Source organism: Neopsephotus bourkii, unplaced genomic scaffold (genome assembly GCF_033783945.1).
Source record: "Neopsephotus bourkii isolate Nb327-2 ecotype Australia unplaced genomic scaffold, CSIRO-AGI_Nbou_v1 NB_1792, whole genome shotgun sequence".
In the NCBI taxonomy this organism is placed as follows: domain Eukaryota; kingdom Metazoa; phylum Chordata; class Aves; order Psittaciformes; family Psittacidae; genus Neopsephotus; species Neopsephotus bourkii.
Genome location: NW_026902266.1, coordinates 11,751,269 through 11,763,642, shown reverse-complemented (window position 1 = coordinate 11,763,642; position 12,374 = coordinate 11,751,269). Strand labels below are relative to the sequence as shown.

Sequence of the window (12,374 nt, the reverse complement as noted above, 5' to 3'; positions counted from 1 at the left end):
CTGAAGCAGAGAGGTTAATGAGTGTCTTAATTGAGAGTTTTCTTTGGTAGAATGTCGTGCTCTTCTATGAAGAGCAAAAGGTGTAATTCTTTAGCAGTAAATGTTCTAATGTGTTTTGGGTGCATAACAATTCACCTTTAACCAGATGTGTGATGGCTCTCTTGTTTCCATAAATCCTTATGTTTCTGAGTTTTAGGAAGTTGACCAGTTAGCACATTTCATTAATTTAGCCCTAAATGAAGTCTTTTAAAGTTTGCTGGTGATAAAATGCATTATAAAATATAGATTTCTGTATAAAGCTTCTCAACTCACTTCTACCACATCAGAGACAGAAATATGAGCTAGGTTGTTCAAATCTTACATTCTCAAAAGTGTACCTTGGAGACAAAATGTTCAAAAGCAGATCCAGACATTAAGACCATTTTCTGATGGCTTTTCTGCATAATAGAAATCAGAAAGAAGGTACTGATGTTAAGAATCGCTACATAGCCATTTTTAAAGAAAATGAATTATGAAACAGCATACCTGTGCCTTTATTTTCTTTCAGAGATTAGTTACAAATAGTTTTAGCAGAATTTTTCCATTAAAAAAGGTAGATTTTGCCACAAAACTCCCCCCCCCCCCCCCCTCCCCCCAAGCACTTGCTTTCATTACTTGAAAAATTAAGTAAGACAACACCACAGTGTAGTACATCCAAGATCCATGTCTTCAGTACAGGGTAAATTTCTGGGTTAAATGTTTCCCATGAAGACTAGCTCTTCAAATGATCCTTTGACATGAGTATGTTGTGATACATTATAAATGAGCTAACTTAGGTAAGTGATGTTCAACAAAGGGAAGTGCAGAGTCCTGTGGCTGGGGAGGAGCAGCCCCATGCACCAGTGTACAATGGGGCACCCAGCTGGAAAATAGCTTTGCAGAAAGGGATTGGCTGTCCTGGGGAACAGCAAGCTGATCATGAGCCAACAACATGTCCTTGCAGGTGTGATGGCTAGTGGTATCCTGGGATGGATTAGGAGTATTGCCTGCAGGTTGAGGGAAGTGGTCCTTTTCCTTTAGCCAGCCCTGCTAAAGCCAAACCTGTAGTATTATGCCCTATTCTGGACTCCTTGGTACAAGAACAAGATGATGATACTGGAGAGAGTCCAGCAAAAAAAGACGATTAGGGGATTGGAGCATCTCTTCAATGAGGAAGGCCTGAGAGACCTGGGACTGTTCAGCCTGCAGACGAGAAGACTCAGGGTAATCTTATCAATGTATATAGATACCTGAATAGAATGTGTAAAGACGACAGAGCAAAACTCTTTTCAGTGGTGCCCAGTGACAAGACCAGAGGCAAGGGGCACAAACTGAAGCACAGGAGGTTCCATCTAAACCATCAGGACACACTTTTTCACTGTGAGGGTGGCTGAACACTGGCACAGATTGCCCTGAGAGGTTGAGTATCTCCATCCTTGGAGATACTCAGAAGCCATCTCAGACAGTCCTGACAACTGGCTCTATATGGCCCCGCTTCAGCAGGCGAACTGGACCAGATGACCTCCAGAGGTCACTTCCAGCCTCAACCATTCTGTGATACATGCCTGCTTGCCAATTGTATTAGAGGTAGTAATCTGCCAGTATTTTAGTGAAAATACAAGTCAAATCCTGGAGGGCAGACACATCTCCATTGTTTCCCACTAATTTGCTGGCATTCCTAAAAAGGTATTCAGTCTTCGTAATTCATTCAGATTCCAGTACTTTTAAGAATTGTGAGAGGTGAACCTACACATTCTGTTATTCCAAATAAGCAGTTACATCACTTAACATTAGATGGTGATTGCTCAGCATGAAGTTGGCAAACTCAAAAGATGCCAGTCATCCAAATTGACTCTGCTGTAAATATACACTGTGAAGAACTAAGGCTATATAAGGGGTCAATGAATAACCAGCAAAACAATAAAAATGGTGCTTCAGAGCGTGAGCTTGCAGTTACGTGCCAGGAAGACTGGTCCATCAAAATGGACCCTGAACCATGAAGTTTATTCTAAATACCGAACAACTCGTCATGTACAACTTGTTGCACTCGCAAGTCTAAATGCTTGACGGAGGCAGTAATTCAGTCACTGGATACACATTCAGTGTCTTTCCATTTGTGGTCAAAGTCTTGGAAGCCTTCTAGCCCAGGAGTTATATATACTGACAAGGAAGGGCTCACAAAACAGGGTGCTCTGTCACAGTCAAAGCAGCTGACTGGTGAAGGACTTTATCCAGATTGTTTTGTGTGCACAAACACATCGTGGTTTCAAAGGAGGTGATCGGTCTCTGCAGTTCTGGAATGTCTCCAAAGTTACTCCTGTCTGTACCATTCGGATATCACAAAGCAGGTTACTTAGCAGATGCATCTTTTGAAAGGCACAGTAATGCTAATCGTTTGTATTAACTAATTTTAGGAAATCGATACTCATATATCTACAGATTGTATTTGCTACAGCCTTCCTTTTCATATGTATTGACTTCTGCTCCCATACGTTTAGGCAACAGGGAATGAGCCAGAAAGATAAATTTAAGGCATTTTTCTCTCAAGGAAATGGAGCTATTCATAGTCCATTCCATATGTGGAAGAAAAAAAAAAAAAACAAGACATTTCCAGTAAAATTTAGAACTAAAGGAACAAGAGTAAATCTTAATGATTTATTGCTATGTAAGTCCTTTTACATGGGGTTTATTAAAGGAGAATGTATTCCTAACTTTTCAATTTGTATGTAGGAGATTGTTGAAAGGTTTTCATTTTAAGTTCTGGAAGCGCTACTCATTGTAGAGCCAAAAAAAAGAAGGAATGTGACCAAGTTGCTAAGTAACAAGTTTCAGTTACTTCCAGATTCTGCAGAGAAAGACTCACACTTAGAAGTCAAGACTAGGTCACAAAGAATGATCAGATTAAAACCTGACTAACTTTCAGCACAAAAGAGTTTGCATCCTTTTACAGCAATTTGGAACTCCTTTTACATAAAAAGTCTGTGTTAAATTGAGTCAGTCATTTGTATCTCATCAGGAAGCATTTTACACTCAACACTTTGAAAGAGGAACAAGTAATCTAGAGAAGCCTTTAGTCTGGCTTGTGTTCACCACTCCTGATTTTGTACCTACCTATGAAGATGCTCCAAACGAAACTATCCTGGTTTTATTTCTTGGCGGGAAGAGAATCCCAAAATATTTAATGTATACATGGCTTTCAGCTATCTTCAGTATTTAAAACTTCTGGTTTGAGTCTTGCTGATAAGACAGATTTCTTATATTTAATTTTTCTTATGCTTTTCCTAATTCACTTTCAGCAGGGAAGAGTTTGTAGAAATGTTTTGTTAAATATTGGCTTTTTTATTTTCAATTCAGATATCAAGATTTTTCTGGTCAAATATAGTAATTTTCTGTAAGTCTTTCAATCAGTAACAATACCCTGAAGAAACTGTCATTCTAAAAGACCATTAGAAGTTAGAGAGTATCATGAAATCTGCTTTAATCACTTGGTGTGGTAGAAGTAAATAAAGACAGAGACTTACTGTCTCTCCTTTGAAAATAAATGCCCTGGGTTTTAGTTAGTTTTTATATAGCATGAGAATTCTCTCATCAGGCAGGCTTTGGTTCCATCAGTACTTAATAGGATTTCAAAATTGAGGTTTTAATTTGATTTCATTAAGATTCATATTTTAATAACAATATAGTTGTTGAAAGTAAAAATATAGAGAAGAAGCATGGTGAGGAATATGGACCACATATCAAAGTAATGACAAACGTATTGATGAGTGTTCAGAAGTAAACATAAACTAATGAAATTGCCTCTTTTTACTTGGCATGCACTGTCTTATTAACAGGAAATAACCCTAACTGGAGGTTATCAACATAGGTCATATTCCCAAGTTCCACAACAAGAACATGTTGTTTCAGTTTGGTATCCAAACTGAATAAATCTTTCTGTTTCATTTCCTTCTTTTATTACAGCTTTGTATCACATTTTAGCAACCAGGGTGAATGTTAATATTGGCATTGTACAATGTTGGTGTCACAGGACAGAATTTGTTCTTTGTAAATATTTTTATAAAAATATAGCCTGTCCTTACCATTGTCATGTTTCTATTATGGCAATTGGTTTTGAATTTTGTGTGTTCAGAACTGGCAGATAACTGAGAGCATAGTGGCTCCTCCAGCCTGTGATGTGCAAGAACAGCTTTGAGGCTGACGCTGTACTTGGTTGCTTTCGACTCCAGAGTCTGGTGGATTTCAGTGTATAGCTAGTTTGACAGAGGTTTTTCTACTTTACTGGTCAACACAGCCTAAAAGTTACCCTTGAAAAATATTGACTAGAAAATGGTTGTACAAAAATGATTGCAGGAAGTGATTCTGTGATTCTGTTATCAGAAAACTCTTGTTATTTGTTTCAGGAAATTGAAAAGTTGGAAAGTAAATTAAATCAGAGCCCAGAAAGGTGGCAGCTTTTGTGGGAAAGAGTCAAAATAAGTCTAAAAGATGACACCAGGCAAGACAATGTAAGTAGTAAAAGAGCTCATTCAACAGAGCGTTCCATTCCTGCTATGTAGGCTACCTGGGGCACTAACAAAATCACTGTTTCTTCGAGTAAAATACTGCTTTCAGAAATGTTGTTCTAACCCATTACACTGACTGTATTTCTGTATGTAGAAAAACGTATTTATGCTTGTGCTATTTACCTAATGGCTTTACCAGAGTAGATTAGGATACACAGACAAAATAAGCATGAGCATATGACTTTATATATTGAAAAGATTCTTGAAGTACAAAAAACAAAATAATGATTTCCTAAAATTAGCCAAAAGGACATAACAGTTTCAGAAATGAGTAAAGATATTTCCATGTCTAAATGGAATTTTGGAACTGTAGATTCTAGTAAAGGTCAGAAGCATCCATGCTTGTGTTTCCAGTTCTTGACTGTGGTAAAAACAATCACTAACACTATAGATATTTTCTAAGTCAAAGGCTGATTTTTTTTTTTAATCTACTTTCACTAGGAAGAATGATAATGCTTTTTGTGAGCTTTTTGTATAAATCTGGCACGAGTTGCCAGCTCAAGACTGTACCTTAAGTCTTCAGCTTCATGTGCTTGTTCAGATTTGCCAGCTTTCATGTAATGTTTAGTCCACAGCACTACTTCGTTATTTGTCCTTTCCTCTCAGAAAATGAATCTGCTTTATGTCTGTCAGTCATTAAAGCTCACTTTATACCCTAGATAAATTCAAGATGAAAAACAAATAATTCTAGCAAAGCAGAGGGGTTTTTTATTGAATTGAAGCAGAATAGAAAATGCAAGTATAAATATACCTGGTATCAGTCTCCTGTCCTAGCTGTTATTTAAGGATTCTCTCAGATAAATGCAATAGCTAACGTCAATCCCAAAGAACTCTCTAGGATGCTGTCATTTAGATTAAGACCAAACTTAGGATGCCTCTTACTCCAGGTTATTGAGATTCTATAAAAATAATTTGTATTGGATCTGTAAAGTAGCTGTTGGAAACTGCACTCTTTTTGCCTTCCATCTCTCCTTTCTTTCCCTTCCTGTCCTTTTCCTTCCTTCTCTATGAAAGTAGGGAAATCTATTGTATCCAAATGTCTTGACTAATTCTGGATCCTTCTGAGAAATCAAGGGAGATATTGTTCAAGGTTGTGTCACTGGAATATGCAAGGTTTTTTTAAATACTGATTTTTCACACCCTGTGAACTGTTATGCTTAAGAAATGCATTGAATTACCATCCCTCTGACTTCTTTTCTGAGGCAGTACTGACTCATAGTATGAAGATTTTTTTTGGTCTCATAGTAATTCACAACTTGTGTTGTACCACGTGTTATCAGTGTAAAGTTGAGACAGTCTCACAATGCAAGACACATTGTGTTACCTTTCTTCTTTTATTTTCATATTATTTAGCTCCGAAGAGATCCTTCTGGCTCCTCAGGAATGATGTCAGCTAATCTACATTGCTATCAAAAGAGGTCTTTGTTGGAAGTACCTGGCAGTGAGCTGGGTGAGGAACAGAGTGCAAGTATCTCTCCCTCTAATGGAGTAGACAGAAGAACAACTACACTCTACAATCATTTCACATCAAAGAATGATGAAAATAGGTAAACAGAATAATTATAGTGGTTATGGACTTCTTATTAGACAGGTACAAGTCTCCGTTTAAGGAAAAAAAACCCCTACATTTTCATATGCGCAGAATGCTTTATTCCTTCATAGTGGTTTTGTTTTTCTGTTACCTTGATGGGTGGGCCTCTTTCTCCTAGCAGTAGCTTTCAATCTTCCTTTTTATATGCACAAGCAAATTGTAGCTGCACATTTAATGCATCCAAAGTACTGAAACAGTGTTTATCAGCATATCACAGTTGCCAATAACTAAACTACTGGTTTAAAACAAATTTGTTTTACTGCAGTAAAAGAAGTGTTTCAGTATGTATGTAGTCATTTGGGGGCTTTTATGTATCATTAATATTCATATTATAGAATCAAGCCTTCTGTGTTTTCTGTACCTTTCAGATCTTTTGAAGGTACGCTATACAAAAGAGGAGCTTTACTAAAAGGTTGGAAACCTCGCTGGTTTGTGCTGGATGTGACAAAACACCAGGTAAAACTTTTTCAGATAATGAACTTGTTTATGACTAGTTTGCTGCATTTTTATTGACTGAGTTTGTATAGATTGAGTTTACAAATGCTAATAATGATTTTTTTAGATGTGTATTTATGCAATGTGTGTGTTAACATCATTATAGACCATATACCTGTGTTTATCTTGTGTATCTCATAGCAGATACACCGTTCTGAATGGACAGAGGTTTTTTATTATTTTGGGGTTTGGTTTGGTTTGTTTTAAACAGTAGTAAATGTTTAGTATATAATCATAAAACACTTTTTAGACTGCAAGTCATGCATTATTGTTTGGGTACAAACATTTTTTGCCTGCCTCATACGTCAGGAGAAAAAAAAACAGGTAGTGCCTGAGGACATTTTCTGGGCATTAAGGTACACAAGCAATACAATCAATTTTTTTAAAGCACTGAATGCTGTTAACTCTAGAATGTCATTGAGGAATTAAGTGGTAAGCATAATTTATTCTTTAATATGACCAAAAGAACTAAAAGCTCTTTCTTAGTGCAATTGGGATGCTGAGAGCTAATATGGTAACTGATAGCAAGTTTCGTTCAGGGATTCATATTGAAACAGTAGTAGTTATTGTAAGCTCAGTGTGTATTTTGTAGCCTTTGTTCCTCAAGCACTTAGCCATTGGCATTTTTCTTTGCAAATAAAAATATAATATATACTCTGGGTATACAGAAGAAAAGATTCCATTTTGCAGAAGAGAAAAATACTTGTAAACTTCTGTATAACCAAATATCCTCCTGAGTTCCCTAATTGTAGAAGTAATACAGGTCAGTCTTAGTTGGGATTCTGTTGTTTGACCTTGCTGTGAAGGTTGCTTCATTATTTTGCATTGATTTCTGGGATTATTTTTTTTCCTCACTTTTCTTTAAGTAAGAGATTTTTCTCTTTTGGAACGTGTTTGCACATTGAAACCCAGTTTGCAAAGTGGTTAACGTTCATACCAAAGTATCTTTGCAAGGAGAGAAAAAAAATAAGGCAAGCTTCTTTCAAACTGCTAAGTGCGGTATAGCAAAATGTGAGTTTTCTGTGCAGTTCGTAATTATCTAAAATTATACTTAAATTTTTTCTGATCATTTTTAATCCTTGAAATGTAGAGAGTAATTGTTTTGTTAATTCCTTGGTGAAGTAAAGCTTTTGTGTTCGTTCCAAAGTAATGAACAGTGATTAGGTGGTTTCTGTTAGAAAAACTGATAAGGAATGCTGAATCCTAAAGACTATGTTGCACTTTCAACCTTTACATGTCCTCTGACCAGATGCAATGCAGGACTATTTGAAGCTTCTCTTCTCTGAAAATCTGGTAACAAAATACTCCTTCCCCAGTTCCATGTCAGCACAGGAGGAGATGGCGGAGACTTCTCAGTTTTGTCTTAGAAATTTCGCATGTCTGATGTCCTTGAGTCCTAATAACACTACTTGTGCCTCTCAACCTTACCACTCCATGTTGTTTCCAGAAAAACAGAAGTGAAATGTCCATCTAAGTAGCATATTTGGATTATTATTTTTTTTTCTCTTGTGGTCTAGCTGCGATACTATGATTCTGGTGAAGATACAAGCTGTAAGGGACACATAGACCTTGCAGAAGTAGAAACTGTGATTCCTGCTTCTCCGACAATTGGAGCCCCAAAACATGCAAGTGAAAAAGCTTTTTTTGATGTAAGTATTTCTGGTTTTTACTTATCTTTATGTGAAAGTTTCTTTACTTGCTGTATTGAACCTACTACTTTCCATCCTGCTGGAAGGTGTGAGCTAGGAAGGAGCAGTCATGCCAACTCAAGACAAAATATTTTTGCACAGCTAGCATCTGGCTCTCTCAACAGCAAAAGTTAAAAACGGTACATTCAGACCCAATTAGTGCATTGAATATTACAGCTTAAAGTATGCAAGTTTCATTTTCTATTTTATGTGTTGCCTTTCTTCATGTTCTTATTTTTCCTTTGCAGTTGAAGACAAATAAACGTGTATATAATTTTTGTGCCCAAGATGCACAGAGTGCTCAACAATGGATGGATAGGATCCAGAGTTGCATTTCAGATGCTTAGAAAGGAAAAATGTTCCATGATAAAGACACGCTTAAAGCATCTCTTCCTGTAAGAAGCTAAGTTCTGAAATGTTACTGACAGACAGCCTTCCTTACATTTCAGCCATAAAAGTTCGTAATATGCTAAAATTCCTTACCTGTTCAATAATTATAACCACTGTAACTGCTATTTCTTTTTCTGCAGGGAGGACTTTGAAAAATAATCATCCATTTATCCTGAATTTCCACTTTCTTCAGTACAATTCCTAGCTATAAAAGTGGTCTGTATTTGCACTATCACCTAATCCAGGTTTTATCATTTCAGAGCTCTTCTGTCAGGAGAAAATTGTAGAAATTTTCTCTGCAACAGGAAGTGAACTTTATTTATATTTTCAAGCAAAATGTTCTTATTTCCAAGCTAGTCATGCATAAGAGGGAACATATCTACAGTTCCTTTAAATAAATAAATAAATGAAGCCTGAAAGTCCAGTGACATATATATCAGGTTGCCAATTTTTATAGACAGTTGATACTTTTAAAGACCAAAAAGTGAAATTGCCTGATACCAGACTTCCAAGTGTCTTATCAGTGTGCAGGTCATTCTCTAATGTGCTTTATTGAGCCTTCTGCAATGTGGTTGCTCTATTTCAAATTCTAGGGATTATGTGAAGATCATAGCACTTTTCTTTTTAGATTCTATTTGCAATGATATAAATGAAAGAAAACTGGCTGATACTATCCAGGAGAAATGGAAAACAAACTAGGAATTCAGTAGAAGAAAGATCTCTTATGTGTGAGTTGTATATGTTAACTTATATGCTGTTCTGCTCACTGTAAAATACAAAATGACAAATGTAATAATGCACTAAACAATGAAGCAAGCACTTGCACTGAAATCTTTAAAATGCAGACATTTTGCAGGAGAGAGCTAAGTTATTTATAGCAGAACAATATTAGCTTGTTAACAACATTACAGATATTAAATATGTACATAATCAGGTTTGATGTGTCATGATTTGATACTTTTTAAACATTTTTGCACATGAATTGGAAGACTGTTTATAGATTTTTACATTTGATAAAATTGTGTTTGTTCAGCTTAAAATCCAGGCAAAACACTTTAATAGCCCCAAGATAGTAGAAATTTTACAATCTGCAGATAGTGGTGAAATTGAGTAGAGTATGTAGGTAATTAAGCCATTGTTTTTATTTTCAAATGTTAATATTTTAAATAGCACACTAATCTTACAAAAGTTTTGTATATATGATTCACTATTTTCTCATTTTTCCAGATGTTCTGCTTGTAATTTACTGTCAGCCTAACCAAACTGACTATACCTATAAGATTTTTCAGTTACTAGATTGTTTGTGGGTTTGTTTGGGGTTTTTTTATAACTAATGTATTTTGTCAGAAAGGAACACAAACTTCTCACCACACACAATAGGAAATGCAGCTGGTTTTAATGCATTTACAATTTCAAGACAAAAATATGAAGGATTTTTCTAGCATTTTTCAATTGACAAATTTCCACTTGTGACAACAGTGTTTGCACATTTGTATTTTTCTTTGTATATGAAGTACTTTTATATGTACTTTGTAAAATACTGCTCCTGTTCTTCAGTTATATGAAAAGATATGTACCACTCCTGATTTTGTAACTAGTTAATTTTAAATCTTGTATGTTATGTGATATATGTATGCTAACCATGTTGTAATAAATACACTTCTTAAGGAAAAGTAAAACCTTTCCTTTTACTGTAAAAGAGAAATAAGCAAGACCCACATGTTGAAGTATTTCCCCAGGCACAAGACAAATCCTTATTTACTCTGTATTAAGAATAGTGGGTGTTTTAAAAACTATGTGGTCTTTTGTATACTTGTAAATATTCTTACGTAAGAGTTGCACTTGAGCATCCTTAATTCAAACATTTGTCAACAGTAACACTAAAGACTAAAGAAATCAGAGTTTAAAGCAAAATTACCATTCTAACAAGTCTCAATGTATAGCCTTTACTAAAAGGCTAAATACATATAATGTTCATACTAAGTTATTGAATAATTATGTTAATTTTTTAATTTTTTTTAATCCTATTTGGTATCACAACATAAATCAACTGCATACTTTCACCCTGGAATGTATCTCATTTATATCACCTTATGCAAAAATTATCTAGTTCATAATAAATAAAATATTAAAAAATGACAAAGTCTTACTTGAGAATATGCATCTAAATTGAATTACTGAGTGTAATATGGGATAGCATAGTTAAAATGGAAAGGGAATGTGTGACAGAGGTAGGGGACTTGTGACAATTCTTGGATGCCGTGGTGCTTAAGTGGTAAGGTTTGCATATTGAGCTTGGCATGGATGCTAATGTTGCCTTAAATGTTGATCTCAATTTTTAGTGTCTGTATTGATGGAAAATGGACTTGAGCAACTTAACTTAAAAATACCTAAATAAAAGCTTAAATGAGATTTTTTTATATTTGTGGTGTTTATATAAGGTATATATAAAGAAATCATAGACATAGGCTCTTGGTGTGAAGACACAAGGTTTGCAGTGCCCCTGGGGGTCTCTTTTATCCAAAATGAAGATTCAAACAGAGACTTAGAGAAAATGCAGAGAGGTTAGCAAAGCATAAGCTATGGGGTTTGTCAGTGTGTTTGGGTTGTGGCAGCAGAAGTAGAAAATCAGGGAGAGAGAATTTGCTTGGGAAGAATTCTTTGTACAAAGGGATCCATCTTCATATGGTGTGAACATATTTCAGAAAAAGGAACCCATCCAGTTGGGGCTGAAGTAAACATGTGCTCCCTCTGGTGTGTTCACTGTAGAAAAGGGAATTATCAGAGGCTTTGTGTAAAGGGGTAAGATTGATTGCCCATCTCTCTGTTGAGTATCAAAAGGCCCACATAATAGATGACAGGATGAACTGAATTTACGTTTTGAAGGGTTGCTACCAGAATATTACATTAGTAATTACTCTTTCCTATCTAACATACAAGTATTTTCTATAAAACACCTTACTTTCGATGGAACTTTAGAATTAGTATTCTAAATAGTAAAATACTTAGCATGCCACATGTGTGGGTCACTGGTTATGTAATACACAAACAGCTAACAGACACAGGAACAAATGTTCAAAATTCTGTAGCACATCCCACACACATTATTTGCATCTGATAATTTTGTCAATTGCAGACATAACAAAAATGTGGTGATCTTGTCCAAATACTGTCATTTCGCCTTTTCATCCTGTAATATTCTTGGAGTATGTCTCAGTGCCTGCACCACATTTCACATTTTTCATATTTGTGATCATCCAAATATTTTGTCTGTTCATGATTATCCTGTGTTTGCTTTGGGGAGTCAGAAAACTGAAATGAATCTACCAGTTCCCTGGTTATGCTAAAGTTCATGCAGAGTATCATTGTTGCACCTACCTTCTGAGGTTTTGTCTGTATTTGATCTGTTTCTTCCCAGATTTTTGGCTACTGTGCAAGCCAAGGGCATTATTAGCATCCACATTGTCATTTAAGAAATTTTCATCTCTGAGTTTTTTCACATAAAACTTTTTCTCAATTGACTAGTAAGGGTGCTTTTTCCTCTCATTACTGATTAGTCCAGCTAGCATCTCAAAGGAATAGGATTACTAATACAAATGCTGCTGATAAGGACTGGTTTTGTGTTTCTTT

General features: G+C 35.6%; 1 protein-coding gene across 1 annotated transcript in view; it reads left to right on the top strand.

The window, feature by feature from the left end:
- SBF2 (SET binding factor 2) overlaps positions 1–11,156 on the top strand; it is a 260,129-nt gene extending 248,973 nt beyond the window's left edge. Inside the window, exons 38-42 of the mRNA XM_061380465.1 lie at positions 4,419–4,523; positions 5,934–6,127; positions 6,540–6,627; positions 8,184–8,315; positions 8,603–11,156. Coding sequence (XP_061236449.1) covers positions 4,419–4,523; positions 5,934–6,127; positions 6,540–6,627; positions 8,184–8,315; positions 8,603–8,701 — 618 coding nt within the window. The 3' untranslated portion in view covers positions 8,702–11,156. The remainder of the gene's footprint in view (positions 1–4,418; positions 4,524–5,933; positions 6,128–6,539; positions 6,628–8,183; positions 8,316–8,602) is intronic.
- The last annotated feature ends 1,218 nt before the right edge of the window (positions 11,157–12,374 follow it).